The 22,485-nt window shown below is 35.5% G+C and overlaps 1 protein-coding gene across 1 annotated transcript in view; it reads left to right on the top strand.

The window, feature by feature from the left end:
- Positions 1-22,485, top strand: part of DCN (decorin) — a 37,846-nt gene extending 15,361 nt beyond the window's left edge. The window contains exons 3-8 of the mRNA XM_068999989.1: positions 3,592-3,704; positions 13,299-13,512; positions 13,700-13,813; positions 15,018-15,111; positions 19,743-19,881; positions 20,963-22,485. Coding sequence (XP_068856090.1) covers positions 3,592-3,704; positions 13,299-13,512; positions 13,700-13,813; positions 15,018-15,111; positions 19,743-19,881; positions 20,963-21,157 — 869 coding nt within the window. The 3' untranslated portion in view covers positions 21,158-22,485. The remainder of the gene's footprint in view (positions 1-3,591; positions 3,705-13,298; positions 13,513-13,699; positions 13,814-15,017; positions 15,112-19,742; positions 19,882-20,962) is intronic.

Here is a 22,485-nt window from a genome sequence, read left to right as displayed (position 1 = left end):
AAATTAATTTTAGGAACTAGAAGCCCGAAATATTTCCAGGGAACTGAATACCAAACTGTGTAGCACTGATTATTCACATAAAAACTCAGACTGTTATAAGAGTTTAATATGGCTTTTCAAGAAGCAAGTTTTAATGTATAGAAACATCACAGCCAAGAGCTGGAATATCTGTCTATACTGTTCTTAAAATGTTTGAGAGGTGACTCAAATGGTATTTTCCAAACCAGCTGTCCTTTTGGTTGGTATTACATAAATCTCCCTGGAAGTTGTTTGTAGGTGGATGTGTGATCACACTGTACAGCATGGCTTCAGAAGCACACGGGCATCACTTGAGTTTCTTAGAAATCGGTGGTAAGGACACTATTACACGATTCCCTCTAAACTTCTGTCTCCCAGACAGAAGAACCAAAAAGTCTTGGAATTCAAAAATTCATGGAATATGATAATTGTATCCCAGGAGCTATTTGAGCTTCCAGTGGGATTACAATTTTCTCCATTTGATTTAAACTCTCTCACAATGTCATGCCAGTTCAGGCTCCCCCACTCATCTGAGCTGGCTGCTGTTGACCAGAAAGGTTGGAAGCTTTGCTCTCCAGACTGGGAGCCTTCAGCACAGGGACTATTTTGCAGTACACCAATGTTCCTCCTACATGTATCTATCTGGAGGTACATCAACTTATACAGAGACCTGCAATCTGAAGCACAAGCCAAGGTAAACGTGGATCTGGTCTACACCTCAAATGCAGTTAAGTCTTGAATTATTAGATGCTGATTTTGCAAGTCAGTGTCCAGATTCACCCATTTATAAACTCTTCCTCCACTGGAGAGCTCCAGATGGTTTAGCTTCCAGGTGGAGGATGTATTAAACTGCTTTCTGATAATGCAAGGTCTCCTCAGCAGCTGGTGTGCACCCTGTACTCATCTACGCTTTGCTCTTCAAAACCCACACAAGTCAAGGAAAAAAAATGAAATATAATGTTTGCAGCTGGTTTTGAAAACATTTTTAAAAACAGCTTCAGGAATGTATAACAGAATATACATGGGATAGGTAACAAAATAAATGTTTATGGTGTTATTTAACACCTCAGGTGATGGAACTTATACTCTGCATGCAGAGCTAATTATTGAATTGTACATCCTTCTAGTTTCTAGTACAAGACAGGAAAGTGATGTTAGAAATCATTTTCACAAATGGGTTTCATACTATTAAATTTGTCTTATCTTTATTATATGAAACATTGGAAGTCTAACTTTATTGCTCTGAGAAATTATCAGTTCTACCATATTCATGTATAACACAAGCTTTTAGAAACTGAAATGCCAAGCTTGAAAAGTACAACTGGAAATTTAGTTTGAAGTTGAGTCTCTGGCAAATTATCGCTTCAGTGGCAATCCAAGTGTTCCCTGAGTGCTCTTATGAAGTACATTCTAGGGGCATCCCATAAAGTGTGGCTGTGTAGCTCTTGCACCCTATTGTCTCCCACAACCCTTATTAGAGGTAAAGTCTACTAATACAAGTGTACTGACAACCAGAACATACTAATGTTACTTTGAATATAAGTAATTAAACCCTTGGGGTTTTTTATTTATATGTGAAGAACCCTATAGGAGTTGCTAGACTGTAGGGAGTTATAACAAAATTATGGTCTTGAAAAAGCAGTGTTTTTTGGGAAAGAATTTTTAGTTGCTGGCATCAGTCCTGTTCATGGAAGACAGAAGCTGTCCAAAGACAACCAACATACAAATTATACAGTATCACATTCTTATATATTTGGAACTCTAGTACTACACTTCTGAAAGTAATGAGGGTTTTGCAACTGTTGAAGTAAAAACAAAGTCCATGCCTAAATGAGGAAAACTTATTTTAGTAATATGAAGAATATTAATCTGTATCAAATATTTGTGCACTGAATATCAGTAAGGTAAACAGGATGAGATGTGAGTTTTAGCTGTTGTCAGTTTATGAAGCTTTTACTAATTCATTCCAGGCTGCATGATTCTGCTTTTTAAACCTTTTGAATTCTGGTGTAATTAAAACTCAGTCAGGTGAATTTTTATTTCACTCAGTTTTAATAAAAATCTGATAAAAAAAATTTAATATTTTTTTTCTTACCATACTTTTACTTTACATATACACATATATATTCTGAGAAAGGATTGAAATAGAAGAAGTTTTTCTATACATAGGATTTTGACAGAGAAACCTACATTCTTTGTGTGAAAACTCATTTTTGATGATCTTTAAGTATCACAGAATCACAGAATGGTTGAATTTGGACATCAACTCCTGAGACCACCTAGGCCACTCCTCTGCTTAGGGGAGTTGCTTAGGGCTGTATCCAGACAACTATGGAGTATCTCCAAGGATGGAATCTCTACAGCCATTGTGGGCAAATCATATCTTATCTTTGGGAAGTACATCTCTCTGTGTTTGCAATGCCATGATTGGGATTTAAATTTATAGATTTTAAAAGATAACATATATATGTATATATTTTTCCTCTGAGAAGAATATCATGCAGTCCACCGTCATTCTGGGAAAAGAGTGGAAATATTTGCAGAGAGATCTTTCCGAGAAGAGTTCAAATACAGCTTCAGGAATCCTAGTTAAAACATTTACTGGTGAAAAACCAGTTTTACTCAGAGAAGTCCACTTCTGTTACATGCCCATATAGAGACTTTATTAGTGTCTAGAAATTTTTTCCTACCAACTACTCATTTAGCATTTCACATTCTGTTTAAAAAAAAAAAAAAAAAAAGGCTAGTTAGGAAAGAACGTTTTAATTTTGTGGTAAATCAGAATGACCATAAAAATTTGTTTTATTCCAAGTCACAGTAGGAAAGGAAAGCTGGGTAAAGCAAGTGTTATTTAACACTAAATAATTTCATTTCCATGACTTCATCAGACTTACATATCAGCTATTCAGAAAATAGTCCCAAAGAGAGTCTTTAATTTAAACTGTCTGATGTTCTTTTGGCAGTTGTAGTGAAACCAAGAGATTTGTTCTCCAGAAAACTTGGACATAGTTTCAGTTTAAAGAAAAGGGGGAGGTGGACTGGTGGTTTGTTTTTTTTTTTTTTAAGGTGGACTTTACTGGAATTTTTTTCAGTTACTGTCAAACAAACAGTATTTTTTCTGGAAATTATTATAATTAACTATCGTACTTCTTTCAAAAAGCCTAGTACATTTTAAAAGCAGGAAATGTTATCTGTCCACAAAAGCTAACACCCAGTGAAAATAAAAAAATGCCATATCTCTTTCCAAAAGAAATTTTATTCACACAATTCAGTAGAGTAAAACATGTTAGAAATTATTTTCCCAAATGAATCCTTTGCTTTAAGCTATAACTCAGATATATTCTCAGAATGCCATAATGGAAATGTGAATAAATAAATGTTGGTTCAACTTAGCAAAATAAAACTCTCTTTGACTGGCTGGAGACAGAAACACTTTCAAATAAGTCTTCATAAGCTGCTTCAGGAAATTAGTTCTAGAAATGGTGTTTACTGAAAGGAAAATGCTGCTAAGAAAGGCGCTGTTCCTTATTTAAAGTTTCTTTCAAAGTCAATTGTTCTTTTCACTGTTGCTAGGTCTGGAAAAGGTGCCAAAAGACCTTCCCCCAGACACAACCCTGTTGGACTTACAGAACAACAAAATCACTGAAATTAAAGAAGGAGATTTCAAGAACCTGAAGAATCTTCATGTAAGTGTACAAATGAACTGGTATTTGCCAACAAAAATCGGGAGAAAATGTGATTTTAGCCTAGTACTGTGTTTTTTAAGGAAAACTGATAAAATACTTTGTGATCTTCCTCCACCAGCCCAGCCTATTTATTTCTATTCCCATTCATCTCCTGCAAACTTTCTTGTCCTACTAAAGAAGTTTCTCATCTCTTTTCAGCTCTTTATACCTGTCTCCTGTCCATTCAGTCCCCTGATCTCCATCATAACTTCTCTCACATATTTATTTCTGTTTTCAGTCTCTTTGGCACAGTGACTTGGTTATTTCCATCTCAGCCCTGCCATCTCACTCACTTATTACTGCATTTCTTCCCCTCCCACCTCTGAGCTCACCGTGATTTGTACGTGCCATGTTTGTCAGCAGATATTCTGTACTAATTTTAATTCAAGAATCTTTCCAAATCACTCTTCTGCCCCCTGCACTACAGTGAGACTGTGTTTTTGCAATAACTTTCTCTTAGCAAAGCTCCACCCACATCGTTCTTTACCTGCCAGTCTCTTCTAACACTGCTGTCTGGTTTCTTCTTTGCTGAAATATTTTCCTTCCTGGTTTCTGTGACTACTTTTTTTTTCTGGTTCACCTCTTCTTTTCCAAGTTTCCATCAGACAGCTACCTTCCTCTGTTTCTAGATTCTTTTACTTTGTCTGAGGCTGTTCTCCCTGCCTATAGTTTTTATCAACATCTTAAAATTCATACCTCATACTTTTGCCTCAGTTTTGTTGAAATATCTTTCTTTAGAGAGCAGAAAAAGGCTATTCTCTGTCTTTGAAAGTAATACCCTAATTCAGGCATATGCCTGAAAATATTATTTTTCTAGCCTTTCAACAACTCATTCTGTGTATTCCTCCATTTGATCCTTTATTATTATAAACAATATATTATTTAGCTTTGCTTGCTTGGCTCTTTACAGCCTCTTTCTATTCTATTCTATTCTATTCTATTCTATTCTATTCTATTCTATTCTATTCTATTCTATTCTATTCTCACAAACAAGGAGCCAACTCCCACTTTTTGTCCATTACTGGTACCAATATCATCACCCAAGGAAGCATTGTTTCAAACAAGAACCTGCATTCAACCACTCATACTCGCAAAAAAAAATCGGATAAAATTTCACCTCTTTTAATTTCCTCCAAAGTCCCTCTTAAATATTTGTTTCAATGCAACATCAAGAAGACAGTTTTTTAAAAGTATCTAGTAATAGATAGAGTGCCAGACTGTCCAGAGAGAAGGGATCTGCATGGTGAATCATGATGAAGCTCATGTCATCTAATTTTAGCATAGGTGTCTATACTTGATCTACTCCTGCAGATAACCTCTACAGTCAACAAAACACGTTCTTCCACATCACATTTCAGTAGGCTAGGCTTAAGAATGAGACAACTTGTTCCCCAGATTTTTTTTCAATTCCCTTCTTTGGCTACAGAACAGATTTGACACTGTAATTCCTGCCCATTTGTTTTGCTTTTCTTCCACCTTGGAAAGAAGTCCTGTGTTTTCAGTGAAGATTATCTACAAGGTTCTAAAAGAGACAGAATTATTATCAGTGAAATTAATCTTTTGGCAATCCTTCATGAGGCTGCATTAAATGAGTCAGAGCATGGTACTGCAGATGAAAATCACTGCTCCCAGTGACTTCTACCCACTTGGCACTTGGTTCAGGACTCAGTTACACATCCTGCTGTGACTTACATTGTTGGGAACTACTTTATCTCATTGAGGTTAACTCTAAGGGGTTTTCTTTGTTTTGTTTTGTTTTGTTTTTTCTTTTTTTTTAAATAGATACAATTTAATAATGAATTAAATAAATAACTCCTCAGGGAAAAAACTGTTTGGCTTACACACAAAAGTACCCAGTACATGCTTAGGGACCACTGGAAATCATATATTAGCATAAATTTTAACAAATAACTTTCAAAACTGCAATTCTCTCAATGTCCCTTTCCAACACAAACCATTCTATGATTCTATGATCTCCTCCCCAAAAAAAATAATTTAGTCATGCAGTACATTTATGTAACTAGGTACCATCTTTGCTCTCAGCAGGAATATTCCTGTGTAATATCTGGGAATGATTCCCATTCCCCAACTTTCAATTAAATAATTTTCAGAGGGAGTATTATTTCTAGAAAGTAAAACTCAAAAGCATTGTTATTGACAGAGCTCTATTATCTCACTTATTTTAAAGATATATGAGTGTATGATATATATATATAAAATGTATGTGCTTTTTAATCTTATTTCCTGATATATATGGCTTGGGTTAATGTCACACTTGACAATGTGATGTTCAAAAATTTCTCAGACTTTACTAAACCTTCTTGTACTCTACTAAACCAAGAAGATTTACAAAAATTAACAGTATTATTGCTCCAAAATCTAAAATGAAAAACTGGAGTTAACCTTTTGCTTGAAAGAATCACTTAAGGGAACTATTCTTTAAACCCCAGTTTTCACAGGTCTTGAAAACAAAAAGCTTATACCGTTTTTTTACTTTTGAATAATCCATTAAAATACCATCTTAATACTTATAGCTGTCACCAACCAGGTGCATTAGTTTAAGAAGAGATTTTCATGGACAAGTAGAGTTGAACCTAAGGTTCAGCTGGTACTGAAACACAGAATAAGTAGAGAGAAAATAAAAGATTTACCTATAACTTGCCTATGGCTTCTCTTTCAGTACAAATGTAACTGCTTATGCTACACAGCACTGGATGACACAGCACTGGAGATGCAAGAGAAATTCGAACCTACCAAAATATTCTTTGCATTGAAAATTTTCCTAAGTAGATTTCCCAAGAGCACCTAAAATTTGCAGCTGTGGAAATAAGGCAAGCAAATAGAAGAGGATGAAACTAAAGGAATGTTTACCTGCAAGTAATAGATTTCTGATAGGAAACATCAGAGTCCACAGTTATAGGGCACTTGATATTTTTACAGTTTTAAATTATCCTGGAAAAAGTGGCTAAACTATAAATGTTGTACTATAAAAACTGGGTGAGACTTCCCTCTATCTGAAAATGAAAGATAAGATTTTTTTTTTGGTTGGTTTTGGTTTTTCTTTGGTTTTGGCACAGCACTTGGGAGAATTGGGGAAAAATTGAAGACAGTCTTTTTTAAGGGCTGAAGACTGAGTTTCACAGTTTCAGAAAACTGTCTGATATTGTGTAAGAAACTTGCTCACGGCTTAGACCTGTGGCAAAAAAGTCAGACAGGAAAGCTATTGGAAAAGTCTCTATTTCTATGGAACTGTCAGAATTTTCCAGGCAGACTGACATTTCTGGATGGAGTTCAGTACTTTGACCCCATGGACACAATAAAGAATCCAAAATACTACATGAGTAAGCCCTCATGCAGATTGAAGGAGGAGTCTACACAAACAGCACATGGAGTTGCAGGCTGTGTGGCAAAGCCAAAGCAAACGAGCATAATGCCTGGCACCTGGAAAAAGAGGTGAAAGAAACTGCTCTGGGTTAGATGCCTGTAAGAACAGCACAAAAAACAGAACAGTGACTGCATGCTTTTCCAACAAGAATTTTTCAATTGGCACAGTGTTAGTGTAGTGAAAGAAGATGAATGTGGTGTTGGCCTGAAATCAAATGGAATATTACTTAATTGAAGCGAGCAGAACTGTGCAAAGCCATGGCTGTGCATACAACAGTGCTGACACCAGCTTTGTTTAAACTGAAGGAAAAGACCCAATTGATAAAAGATTTAAATTTGGACGTTAAAGTTATTACCATATCCACACTAAAGGATTATTAACACTAAATATGCAGGCAGAGAAACTGAAACATGCTTTGTAGCAATAGCGAGTGGAAAAACAATGTATTGGATTAGAAGGAATAAAACAAAACAACCAACCAAAAAAACCCTCAAAAAACCCCAAACCAACCAAAAAAAAATGTGAAGAAAGCCTATCTTTCAGGGATACAGAAAAGCCCCTAAGAGACCAAAAAATATTAATTAAATAATCCAGTCTTCTGATGACTCATTACAGCTTCAGTTCCTTTTTCCCAGGCATAAAAAGAAGTTAAGTTAACACTTATTCTCTGTAAATCACAGAATTAAGAATCAGTAATCACCATCATACTGTAAAAAACCAAAGACAGATATCTCTGTGCAGGCTCTACCTCTGAACTCAATTCCCAGTATCATCTGTGGCAGGACTGAGAGATACTCATCTAATTTTTTTTCCCTCTGATGGTGCAGCTTTAGGTTTCTAACAAATATTCAGAGGGGGAAAAAAGTTAATCTTTCTGAAATAGAGCACTCCCTTAGAGAGTTTTCATTTCCTCAGATTCTCCTTTTCATTGTGCTTAACCCACAGTGAGATTTTCCACTGGAACAAGCCTGCAGCACACCACATGCACAGAAAACATCTTTCTTGTACAGTGGATAAAGATCTTTTCATGTGAGGAAAACAACAGGACAAAATATTTTGAGGTCCTTAAAATTGTGGAGAGTCAGCATACTAGGCTAATGACAAAAGGAAATTTTTATAGACTACAACAGTAAAAAAATCGGATCAATTGTAATAAATTTAATGAATGACCAAAATTTCTTGTCATAATAGACTAGGACAGGATTGAAACAAAAAGGAAAGTGTAGAAGTACCTGCTCCCTCATCATCTGTGCACGTCATGTTGCATGAGAGGTACCAGTGAGAGCTCAAAAGCCAGGCAAACTAGGTCTGCAGCAGGCTCCTTTGCTCTGTGAGGTTATTCAACAAGGTACTGTGTGTGTGATCAAACTGCTTTACACAGGCTTCTTTTGTTTGTACTGACAGGCTGTTTTTCCAATTCCTTGACATCTCCTTCCTTCACAATTCATTAATCTCTTCCCTATTGCTCCCATGCCATCCCTTTTTCCTTGCTTTTCTTAGCTATGTCCTCTTGATCCTAGGTTTGGATGATTAGAGAAGAATGTCAAGTTCTGGGTTTTGGGGTTTTTTTTGTTTGCTTTGTTTTGTTTTATTTTGTTCTTGGGTTGTTTGTTTTTTTATTTTTTCTGTAAGTGTACATACATTCTTAATAATTTGGTAGAAAATCCTGACTATATATCCAGGTTATAAGTATGACTTAGCAGCTGAAAACATAAGGTAAACAAATGGGATGAATTTTATTGTTATTTTTATTGGCATGCCTGGCTCCTGAGGTTAAAGTTCCTAAGATATAACTGCTCCTAGCAGAACTGTAATAAAACCCAGGTAATAATGTAATACATATCTCAGGAAATTAAAGAAATTCCGTTGGGTCAGAGATTGACTTTTCAGTTTAAACCCTGAAGGATGCATGCATCAGTAAAGAATTAATGTTAGATAAGAGTACCATCCCCAGCTGGCAAAACAGGTGTATCACTATGTAATACATGCTGATAACAGTTTGCTGGTAGTTTTCCAGTTTAATTCTGGTTTTGGCAAGCCTCTAGCTTTAAACTATACTAAATTAAGATGAATGGGGATTGAAACCCCTCAGAACAGTCTCCTGAGATTCTCACATAATTAATTTACACCAGAAAATTTAATCCCCTGCTCCCCACCCCTAGACAGGGCAAAAATTGGAAGTTTTAGTAACCGCAAGAAGAACAACCGTATGCTAATTCCATCCTGACTGCCGCGCTCTGCCTCTGCAGTTTGTCAGGGTGTATTTTGACAAAAGCCTGCCAGCAAGGGTTCCAAAATTTTCCTGAATTGTGAATCTTCCTTTTTTGTGTCGGGAATAAATGTTTGAGGTAGAAACCAGGTCAGAGGGAGATAAATGGCCAGACTCCCACTGACTTCAACATAGCCAGCATCCATTCCTGTCCTACAGTGATTTTTATTTTTTTTCCTGACTACAGAAATACCAGAGGTGTTTCACTAAAAAAGAAAGTCATCTTTGGAGCTTAAACCTTTTTTCCTCTCTGAACACCACTTAAACTGCCAGTCGTGATAAGGTGGTGTGATATTATAAATGAGTCAATGTTTACAGTGCAGTTTACATGCTATATAATGACAAAAGAAAAAAGCTTTATCTCAGGAAAATGAGGATGGAAGTAAAGTTTTCTCTTATCCATGGCCAATTACTATGAACTTTCTCAGCCTGATTAACTGATGTATTAATACTTTATGTATTTATGCCTCTTTATTTTTTCTTTCTTTATTGCCTTTTTTTTACTTAAGGCCATATATCATCACACCCATACCAGCTCATGTTGAAGGCTGTACATTTGTATGATCAGTCTTTTGTATTGTGAATTTGTGATGTGCTTCAAATATTTTTGGGGGGAGGGGGTTGTAGGGGTTAGGAAGTATATTTATTCTAAATGACATATCTTTTTTCTTCCACTAAAAGTGGAAGTATGGAAGAAGTTAGATTTTCAAATAAAAGCATCAGTTCCTGTGACTTCTGTTCTAGGCTGTCATATTTCAGCCAAATCATTTCATACCATCAGCATTGCAAGTGAGGTCTGTGATCAAGAGCTCCAGCACTGAGAACACTTTCAGGCTGACCCTTATTTTTCTCTCCAAGTACTTCTTGCCATGTACAAAAATTTCGTATGTCCTTTAACACACTGAATGTAATGTCCCACCGTGCCATCTGGGCTTTATTCAGGATAGCTGGTCCATGTGACCTGTTTTTGCCTAAGATCCATTCCTCTGTAACACTGCCTGCAGATGTTTTCCCTAGGTTTTTGTCCCCTAGTTCCTGTTTTCATTGACCTCTAAATCCCCTGAGTTTTAAATTTTATTTTATTTTGGTTTGGTTTAGCTTTTGTTACATGCAAACCATACGGGACACATTCTCAGGAAAGTAAACAGCATTGCTGCAAGGCTAATGACTTAGTTCTTTAAGTATGGGGTATAATAGAGTTATTGTGAAGTCAGAAAGGAATCCAGGACTATGGCTTGCCAGGTGCTATACTGGTGTGTTATCCTCATCATTTGCTGTTGCTCTGGGAGACAGTAAAACTTCACCTGCAAACTCTAGTGTGTGGGTTTATTTTTCCTTCTTTACAGCTGCACAAAAATGTGGAAAAATGATGCAGATTTAAAATACTGGGAGCAGGGACTTGCAGATAAGTGGGAAATAATATTCTGGTACAGAAAAAGTTGTAAACTCTGACTTGTGGTATCTTCCCACTTTATACCACCAAACATATGTTCCCACTGTGAAATTAGTATTTTTATACATACCTTTGATATAACACCATCATTTCTACATGAGAGAATCCTTGAGTGTTTGAATAAAACAATTCTGTGTGTTTCCCCAGGATAGCATTTACATATTCAGGAGAAAGAACTGGCAAAGCAGAACAGATTCATCCTAGGTACCTAGATAACTTCTGGGCTTGATCAAGGGTATCAGCTACACTCTGAAGAGATATAACAATCAACTACTCAGAGAATATTTACAGTGCCTAGCTGAATGTATACCTACCTGTTTCCATCAAGAAATATTTCATACCATATCATCAGTTGTGATAAATGTTGCCCAATTTTTTTTTTTTTATTTAAGAGGTAACAAAGTTAAAAGAAATCAAAGAAAAAATAAAAAAGGTAAGAAAGATATTTAGCTGAAACAAAAGGCTAAGCAGTACAAAGCAAGATGCAGGATAAAAATTTCAAATGCTCATAACATGAGTCCAAACTCACTGAGTGTTGACTTGGAGACCTATGGAAAAGAAATCCATGGTGAAATTAATAAAAATAAAGCACAGTGTAATTAGCAGTAGCACATTCAATTATTGAAAGTAAAACAATGTAAAAGACTAATTGGCATAATTCCAACTGTACCACTTTTAACTAACTGGATTGTTTGCCATGTCCTAATACTGTACAAGTAGCTGAATTTCTCTACAAGCACAATCTACATCGGTATCACAATTGTGGCCATCATGAATCAGGAAACCACTCCCAATGAGTATCCATGTGTTTTCATGTCAGATTTTATAATACAGGCCCAAATTAAAGATAGTTGGGGCCATGGCTTCCACTGACCAACATATTTATTTTGGGACAGGCTTACTGTGAGGGAAATACTCTGCTGAACTGTGGGTGACCTCTTCTACCTCCTTGTGCATATGAGTTATTTCTAACTAGCATACAAAATTAAAACCAGATATGTTCAGCCTTCCGTGCACTTGATGAAGCCATGCAGAGTACACACCGCTGGCTTTGCTCAGGGCGATCTGCAAGAGGGGTCCATTAGGGGAAAAACACACATCACCATTTTAAACTATCTTCCCACTTTTCTTTCAGTTTCCATGATGGAGAGGTGCTGTCACAGAGACTGATAGTATTGTCATTGGTTTAGTACTTAACTGATTGTGGGATAATGCAAACACTCCATTTTCCTCTAAGAAACAGACTGAAGTGTAATTCTGAAAATAATGAAAGTGTATGAAAATTCTCTGAATGTTCGCTATAGTATATACAACTTTTGTCATCTGTTTCTGAAGCTAGCATAGTGGAAAAAAGATGCCCTAGTAATAAATATAATTAGACATTATACCAATATTAATATGGCCCATTCTACCTAATCCACTGCACAAACATGCAACACTGTAAATCTAATGAGTACATAGCAAACAGATGGAATGATAAGAGTCATTCCAGTATCTACTGTATCTGAAATACTTTCCATTAATGTGCTATGACAGTAATGGGACCTTCTTCTCTCTTTTTGTGTCATGGTGAATTAATCTATGAGACTTAGAGGTAATGTAAAATTTCAGAGTCACACAGAGAATATCTGTTACAGATAACAGTTCTTTCATGGAGACCTTTCTCCCCTGGCTGAACAGACAGCTAGTTTGCTTAGAGTTACCCTGAGTGTAGATACCAAAGTTGTGAGAACTGGATTAGGCACTGACAGGGAAGGCTAAGTGGGTACGTTCCATGATTCCCAACTGCAGGACTTTGAGCATGATGCTTCAGATTGTTCCCCTTCCATACAAAGTTTTGCTTATCAAAAAGATAGCTTATGTCTCTGCAAAAAAAAAAAAAAAAAAAAAAAAAGAGGTTGTTTTTGGTCAGAAATCTAGTAAGTGTAGTCTTATAAGACTAAGAGGAATGAGGTAATATTATGCATATTTTTATTAAGCTGGGCTGTGACTTCACTTTCTTGAGTATTTATGTTCAGGAGAAACTGGTTAGAAGTGTTGTGTGATGATGGGTAAGGTATAAGAATATCCTTAGGATAAACAAAGTCAGGAAAAAATACCCAAACAAACAAAAATTATATATATTTTTTGTGACTGTCTTGTTCTTTACAGCTTTCAAATGAGAACAATTTTACTTATTCTTGAACATAAATTATGGATGCTAACAGAAGCTGCATTGCAGTCTCAGCAATGAAATAAAAGTTGTATTTGTTCTCTAGGACTTATCTTTCACTGTTTCAGAGGATTATAATCTTTTTTTAGTACTGCATTGCATTTTCTTCAGGTCACATAATTTGCCATCAGAAGACATCAAAAGGCACTAGAAAATAGTAGTAATTTTTAAGTGTTTCACCACTAAAGTAATTTCCCTTGTGATCATCTGATATCTCCTTGATTATTACTCCACAGGCACTGATCCTTGTCAACAACAAAATCAGCAAAATAAGCCCATTAGCTTTTGCTCCTCTGAAGAAACTGGAAAGACTTTACCTGTCCAAGAACAACCTGAAGGAACTCCCAGAAAACATGCCAAAGTCTCTCCAGGAGATACGGGCTCATGAGAATGAGATCTCCAAGTTGAGGAAAGCTGTCTTTAATGGACTGAATCAAGTGATTGTCTTAGGTATGAGCATGAGAAATTATAACAAACACTACTCAGTGTGTTTTCAAGATGTTGCTTTTATTTTGATCAGTGATTATATGTAGAAAGCCAACAAATGCTTCAATAAATTATCTCTCTGAATTAGCTTTGACCTAAGAATACAGGTACCTACACTGCAGCTCAGCTCACAATCATGTTTTTTTGGCAGAACTAGGCACCAATCCAATCAAGAGCTCAGGCATTGAAAATGGAGCTTTCCAGGGGATGAAGAGGCTCTCCTACATCCGTATTGCAGACACCAACATTACAAGCATCCCAAAAGGTAAGAAATTCAATTAATATTTCAGAGATTTGCACAGGTATAATTTGCAAACTTTTAGTCAGTTGGGAAAAAATATATTATGGAAGATTTTTGACTTAGTCCTAGTCCTTCGACTATCTATTTTTAGATCAGATGACCTTAATTAGTTTGGAAAATTTTGGCGTTTGATTACAAGAGGGTTCATGAGAGGTGCGCTGAAAAATGTCATTTTATGTTATTTTTCTTTTCTTGTCTCATAGCTGAAATATAAAATGGAGGAACATTTTCAGCCTCCAAGCCTGGTTATTGAGCCTGATCAAAATTACAAAATTGTAAATTTGTGTAGAATTAACTGAAGTTGTACAAGCATAAAATCAGCTCTCCACGAGTCTGTGGGTTTGAAGCCAAAAATACTGTCCCTCTAACAAAACAAAAACCTTTGCTAGTTTTCAATAGCAAAGTATTTAATTGCAAATTCCTACAAAATAAGAACAATTTTATTGTAATTTGTCAAAAACAAAACAAACAAACAAGAATGGTTCAGTTACAGAGGAAATTATATTCAATTTATTTATACTTCAGCCAACAGATTGTTTTGAAATGGCTGAAAAATTTCTGAGAGATAATATTGGTTATTACTTTTTTTTCTTCCCATATTTCCTGTTTTGGATGTTCCTTTGAGGGACCTTGGATAGGTAAAAATATGTTTCCTCTTTTTTTTCCCTGATAAACAGAATTTATAAACTAGTATGGACTCTAGCTAAAATAACATTAGAATTATTTTACCTCATACTTACAATTGCATTTTCTACTGCTGTTACTTGTTAAATATCTAGGTGCCAGATGTTTGTACATTTATGTATGTGGGTAGTCTGACTAAAATGAAAGTTCTTTTTCCTACAATATTTTATATGTTCTATTTACATTATCATGAAGGCTAGAAGTAATAACTGAGAAGAATTTAATTTAGTTATTTTTCAAGAGTTAACTGTTTTATAATGACTATAGGAGCTTGGTCTTATTTCACACTAAATAAACTGCTACTAGCTGTTTTCAGTTTCCCTGATTGTGAAAGTTCTTTATTCAAGTTAGGGAATTGTTCATAGGCGTGTTTAGGAAAAATCTTTTGTCAACTGTAAAAGACCTGTGGTATAATACAAGTATTTTTTGAAAAGAAAATAATCCAGTTTAATCAAAAGTAATTTGATGGTATTCTCTCTTTCAGGCCTTCCTCCATCCCTTACTGAACTCCACCTTGACGGCAACAAAATCAGCAAAGTTGATGCTGAAGGTCTCTCTGGACTCACCAACTTAGCAAAGTAAGAATTAATTTCTTCTTTTCACATAAAATATCTTAATTTCTTCTTTTCACATAAAATATTAGTTGAAATTGCAATCACCACATACACAATTAGAAAACATCAGTCTGGGCTTCATGAGTATTAGAAACATAGAAATAGTCATAACTTAGCAGAAAAGGCTTCTAAGGATTTGTGTACTGATTGAAGAGAACAATGTTTGTTTCCTGACAGAACTTTTTGTTTGTTTTCAATTATGAGTGCTATATGCTCAGGACAACTGTTTATTTGCTTTACCAAAAAAAAAAAAAATAAAATAAAAAAAGGAAGAGTATAATTAGATTTTTTAAATTATGCATGTTTCTTTCATTGTATGCCCATCTTTGGTTTATGAAGTTTTCTTGGGACACAGCGTTGCTCATGCAGTTTGTCTAGAAACTGAGGAAAAAGCACAGGGGCACCACAACTTCTTTCAACAGTGGTTCCTTTGTTTCTCAAGAAAGACAAGATTGCAATGAGTCCAGGAACATGATTAAGAAAAAAACCCCATAAAATTTAGTTGAAAAATTGACACCATCAGAGTGACTTTACTCTGCTAATCTGTGACTATGTTGTTGAATAAGTTTCTCTAAGTGTAGGAAAATAAAAGAACAATTCCCAAAAAGCAGTTATACAGAATGGTTTGGGAATGCATTCACATCAAAAAACATGTAGCGTAGTAAAATGGGCCTTTACTACAAATTATTTTGATAATTTAGGACTTTAAATTTTACTATGGAAATAATTTAATGGATCAAAACAACTGATAATGAAGGCTGTTAATGTTAATCAGATTACTGGATCTAATTAATGAATTTTCATCTTAATCATTCTCTTGTCATAATGAAGGCAGAAAACAGAAATCGGAGAAAGATTACTGAGCAGCAGGAGTTAAGTTTACTAGTATTTATAGTAGCTTGGACAGCAATTCAATGCAGTGAAGTATATAGTAACATAACAAACACATATTTTGGATCTGAAAATTTCAAGATATAAAGTTTAGAACAGCTTTCCAGGGCTTATAAATTAAGACATTTCATCTTATGTTTTATGTTCATATTAGATCACAGACTCAAAAAAAGTCTGTCCTAGATTTTGATGAAAAAATAAAAATACTATAATTAGGGGTTAGAGGACTATGAAGCAGGTTTTTTTTGTAACAGAGGCTTAGTATAGAGTTTAACACTCGTCAGAGAAATTATGAAGAAAACTTTCAAAACCAAAACAAGATGATAACTACTCAGGTAGAGAGTAATTTACATTACTGGATGTGGGGGTTGTGGGGCGTGTGAGCTGTCCTGCAGATGACACAGTTTTTATGTTTTTACATTCACTCTTGGAAAACACTACAGGCAGCATCACATGGACAACATTGTTGGAAATCTGCCTTAAGACATAAAGTTTTAAATGGCAAGTGCCAATGGACTCCTAAAAATATCTAAACTTGGGCTGCTTCTATTGTGGCTGTACTGTATGGAGCAACAAGATACTCTGTTGGCCATGATGTGGAAATGTGGAGCTGCTCAGAGTAGGCAGCGAGTTCTAAACCACTTGCTGCCCTGTGCTTAAGCAGGTAACCTCAGCATAATCAGAGATCCTCTTTTGCAAAGGTGAAAGGTAAGGCAGAACACAGCTTGGTGAACAAGGAGGACACTGTCCAAAACAAAACAGACGGGTGAGAGAAGGAGGGAGCTATGGAGGAGCTCCAGCCCAGCATACCAAACCCCAGCTTTTATTTACATATTTAAATTTTCAGAGATATTAGGACAGGATCAGACAACCTTGTTCATGTCCACTCAAGTTCAACAGTCTAATTGCTGCCCTAAAGCACAGTTAAACTTTGAGAAACAGGTAATTTTTCTGTGTGTTAAGGTATTTTAAACTGTAAAATGTTTCATGCAAGAGCTTGGTGTAGGTCTATTGCTCATTCGCTTTTGAGTTTTCCTGCATTCTAGTAGATGTACAATATTTGTCCTTTTTGTTTGTTTGTTTTCCTTGTAAAATCATTCTTAAGTCTTTCAAAAGTCTTTTGAAAATAGACTGATTCAGTGAAAAACCAATAATCTTATGAAAGTAAACCCAACAAAGACTTTGCTGATTACACACAGGAATGAGCTCCAAGAAGATATTCACATTACATGTCTGATATTACTAATGTCTATATCCTATTAAAGCTTACTGAAATAGTCTAGCTCCATACAGTGGAAATTGAACCAAACAAAGGGAGCTTTAGACTAGATATTAGGAAAAATTTCTTCATTGAAATTTCAGTCCAGCATTTCAACAGGCTGCCCAGGGAAATGGTGGAATCACCAACCCTGGAAGTGTTCAAGAGTCATGTGGATGTGGCACCTGTGGGTATGGTTTAGTGGTGAACATGGTGGGGCCGCATTAACGTCTGGACTCAGTGATCTTAGAGGTCTTTTCCAACCTTAATGGTTCTATTATTCTAAGCCCATAATAATAATAATGATGTGGAGCATCACGAAGTTTCTTTCCAAAAAAAATGGTGGAAATGGTCCAGCGGGGATGTTGAAGAAAAAAGGTGAAAAAAGTATTTGAGAATTTCTTCAATTTTGAGATATGTTTTTGATTATGCTCTTCAATGATTTAGAACATTGGTGCTAGATCTACTGAAACACAGGAAAAATGTTACTCATTCATGAATATAAAAGGAAGTAATATATCAATGTATGAAGCAAAAATGATTTCTCAAATTCTTCCCTTTTTTTTCCTGTGGGAAGGATGATGAAGACCGTATTCTTTCCCAACACTCTTAATCACCCTCTGTTTTACACAATAATATTGACTTACTTCATCTGTAAGCATAGCCCCAAGTGACTGAGAGTTTTTTGTAAGACATTTAGAGGAGATGTAATTATATATAATTTCACTCCTCCTGAGATTTAGGTCCACTTCACTACGCACTCCTATAATTTCATTCTTTCCCTAAAAGACTATGGAAAGGGATTACTTTTTCTTCAACAGACTAATATGAGAGTCAGAACTGAGTTTTTTTTAATACTGGTCTCCCAGGTGTGACACATCTACTCGTAGACCTGCATATGTAGTGAACACATATTTAGATATGTGTCAAACAAGAATTTATAGCCCTCTGACAAAACATGATGGGTTTTTTCCCAGTCCTTTCAAAGACATCCACTATGAATACCCATCACTGAAGTCCTCTCTAAGCATTCTGCAGAACTTCAGACTGAATTTCTCTGTAAGATCCAATCCCCCAAGCTTTCCTAAAATTTGGTATACTCTATTCAAAAGAAAGTTCATTCTAATAATTTTCATGTGAAAATTCTTAATTACCAAATTCTAACAAGGGGATAGGATACTGTGAATTGATTTCTGAGTGAAATAAATTCCTATCGATGTAACTGGGAGATTTCATTAAACTCTCCTTTGTCATTTAATAGTTTGAAAACATTGCCATGTTTAAATGAGTATGATCAGACTATTTGCATTATATGTAATATTAGTTAATATTTGGAAACTTCTCTGCCATGAAGATAGAACAAGAATTTTAAGTTCTGTGATTTTATTCTAGGTTCAGATCCTGACTTCTGAAACTGCTACAAGCCACAAAGAATTACAGGTTATTAAATAACTGTGAGGAAGGCTCTCTTTAAAAGTACTCCTCCATAGCAAATTATTTTAACGTGAGATCTCTTATTACCTATATTAAATTCTCTTATTGATTAAGCTATTAATAAATCTCAGAGCATTTTCCGCCTCAATATTAGAAAAAAGATTGTTTAAAGAAAAAAGATAGAGCAAAATAGATGACCTAGGTTTAGCCTTTATAGAAATAATTTTGTCAAATTACAAGACTCCTGAAGATGACAACTCCTGAAGTACCGTCACTGATTTCTTTACTACAACACAGAGTATTGTAATTTATGGGAGTCTCTTGAAAAATTTATGCTGTTTGGTAATTGATACTATTAGCACATAAATAGACAGATAGATCATCTAAATTGAACATAAATTGTGCTATAAACCTAGTATGTGGATGTGTAAAGCAGAAAGGATGGTTTTGTGATGAAAAATATGGATTGGAGAAATGTGTAAGTCCCACTTTGATGTCCTGCTAAAGGGATCATAAAGTATGGCTGAGCTCCTGTTTCCAGTAGGTAATACGACTCTGACTACTTAACTATCTTAGAAGGATGCAGTGAAGTTTTAATGTTAACAGTTCTGGGAACATGGGTTGTGTAATTTGACAAAAAAAGTTACAGACAGTGTTCCTAAAGTTACAAGTATCACTTACTCAGTGTTTCAGCTTCTAAAGAAAGGCGGGTGCCTATGGAGGTGCACAGTATGCATTTACAGCAGGACTAGTCGTACAGCTCATCAAATGCAGCATCATAAGCACAAGTTGAATGCTATAATGATAGCTATGAATATTCACAACACGTCAAGCTTATTTAATTTTTTAAATTTAACCTAGCTCTACCTAGCGCACACATAATTCTTAAAATTAGCCTGGTCTGTTCTGCAACAGCAGTGTAGAGAAGGAATCAACCCAAGAAAGATAGTTATGTGGGCAAGTTTAACATATTTTTTGTTGGTTTCCTCTTTTTTGTTTTTTACTTTTTCAGACTGGGTCTCAGTTTCAACAGTATTTCTTCAGTTGAGAATGGCTCTCTTAACAATGTACCTCATCTGAGAGAGCTCCACTTGAACAACAATGAACTTGTCAGAGTACCCAGTGGGCTGGGTGAACACAAATATATACAGGTAAAGTTTATCATACTGTCTCAGAGAGCAATAGTTGAAAAATTTCTAATGATAGATGTGTGTTTATTCAGTCTTGAGCAGAAATGTGCATAGTATTTGTAACTTGATGCAAATTCCATAAACTCTTGAATTATCAAGGAATTGTTACATACAAGACTCTTATTCTGATTTTTTTGTGGAAATGGTTATGGAGGTGTATAGACCTGGAGGTGTACATTCATTGTCTCTTTGTGTCTGAGGGGCCACAACAACTATGGGAATATTTGTGTACTTTGGTTTCCTCTTTACTCAAAATACATTCTGAGAACATTTCTTCTGTTGATTTTTTTTTTTTTTTCAGTTCTTCTCAGGGACATATTGCAGCTTTTCCCAAAAGCCTTTCATTTGTTACATCACAAAACTATGCCATCAGGAGGGAAAATAAACAAAATAGGCATTTCACATCACCAGTATTTTTGAGGTCCTTGTGGCCAGATATCTAGAAATATTGCCTTTTGGGAACAAGCTAAATCTGTCTTCACTCAGACTAATATTTTACAGGAAAGAAAGCTCCTAAAGAATGAAGACTACCAAATGTAAATTACCCCTTTCATGTAGCTTGGAAAAATTCTTCAGAAATGGTGAATCTGGAGCAAAATAATATTCATCAGCTACTTTAAATCATCATTAGTGGTTACTTTGGCTCTAAGTTCTGTATAGTTGCACTCACGAGAATGAAAGTATTAGAGCTGGAGAGAAACCAATCACCATCAAATACATTCTCTGTGTACAGCACATGCTTCTGAACCACAGCACTGTATTAATAATTTCACATCTTTGGCTCCTCTTTTGGCTACAGTATGGCCAGCTGCCAGTAACATTATTCGATTGCTTTGCACAGTTTCTGCACTTTCTGTAGAAATTATTCCAATTGGGTGTATGCTAGGTGTTTCAAAGCTAAACAGAGTCAAGGATTCGTTTGGAAAGAAGATATATTTGTATAACGTTGCGAAAAACACATACGGAGCATTTAATATGAAATCTTTTATCTTATTTGCCATGGTAGCTCTATTTCTCACTTCAGTACTTCTATGCTTTCCAGGTGGTCTATCTTCATAACAACAAGATTGCTTCCATTGGTATCAACGACTTTTGCCCTCTTGGCTACAACACCAAGAAGGCCAGCTATTCTGGCGTGAGCCTCTTCAGCAACCCCGTGCAGTACTGGGAAATCCAGCCCTCTGCTTTCCGGTGTATCCATGAACGCTCTGCAGTACAGATTGGAAATTACAAATAGATGTCTAAAGATGGGGTTCGGTTGTGTTCCAGATAAAGTACCTGTTGTTATAGGCCTGTTCAAAAAGTCGTTGCTAACAATTAATGCCAAATGCCAGAAACTTCACTTTAAAGTGGAGGTGATCCATTGATGTAGAATAAATGAGACATTACAGATGTACAAGAGCGAGCATACCATCAAAAAGAATTGCCAACTGTGCTTTAAACTGACTTATTTCAGCGTTCTTTTCCAGCATGCTTTCTGTGGCATTTTTCAGTTTGCTGAATGCTGCAGGTTTTCAGATTCCACTGTATATGAAATTCGGAGTAAATATTTGTCAAGTTATGATATATAAAAAAAAAAAAAAAAGATAATGATTGAGGTTATTTTTATAGCCACACACAGAGAAAAACAGTAGAGGGAAAAAAACTCTCAAATCATCTTGAGACTTGAGAAGGTAAGAATTACCTCCTTTAAATTTATTTCAAGCCCTGGAGGTTTAAAAATATCCACTATAACTCTAAGAAAATTCTGAATGTATCTATTTAGCAGAGGCAAATAAAGTTGTTGCTAATGTCATTATTTTTGGAAAAATAAAATAAATTCATATTGTACACATAGTTCTTTAAAGTTTGCCATTCTTCTAGAGCAATGCTATTCAGAATTAGCCTGACATCATCCTAATGAAGAAAATATTGAGTAGTCTGCAGTAAAAAATGTGTAACCTGTATCTGGAGCTCGATGACTAAATTCCTCTAGTGCAAATCCTTCTCACCTTAGCCACAAGAGCAGTTTTTATTACTTTACTGCCTTGTAGAGTATGGTATAAGGGTTTAGTAATTGTTATCATTCCATGTATTTATCTAAACAAAAAACCATAGCAGTTCACTGTTCATTTGTTCTGCATTGTACATTTGTCATCATCCTTTACTGTTTTTGGTTTTTTGAAAAAAGGAATTAATTGTGAAGTAGAGATATGCAGGCTCCTCCATCTGATGAATTTGTGGAATTTAGACAATAAGCAAAATCGTAAGTATAGAAATATATGAAGTGAAATAACTGCAATTAGAGACATTGCTGGGGCATAATTTGTAGAAGTATCTATTTAGAGTGATTTGGAGCCCTCTGTAAATTGGGATTCTTCAACCCATACTGGTGGGTAGCAAGCACATCAAAGGTAGGCTGTAAATTTCTACTGTCAATCTTCAAAGCTAAGCATATACTCAATAGAAACATCACCTGAAAAGAATCTTCTGCAGACTCTTAATACTCCAAGGTTGATCTCTCTAATTTGTAAAACTTATATGTCATTTATATTAAAGAATAATGTAATACAGGCAAACTCCAAA

The sequence above is a fragment of the Aphelocoma coerulescens genome, chromosome 1A (assembly GCF_041296385.1).
Source record: "Aphelocoma coerulescens isolate FSJ_1873_10779 chromosome 1A, UR_Acoe_1.0, whole genome shotgun sequence".
Taxonomy (NCBI): Eukaryota; Metazoa; Chordata; class Aves; order Passeriformes; family Corvidae; genus Aphelocoma; species Aphelocoma coerulescens.
Note: the sequence above shows the minus strand (reverse complement) of the source record. Positions and strands in the feature narration are given on the sequence as shown.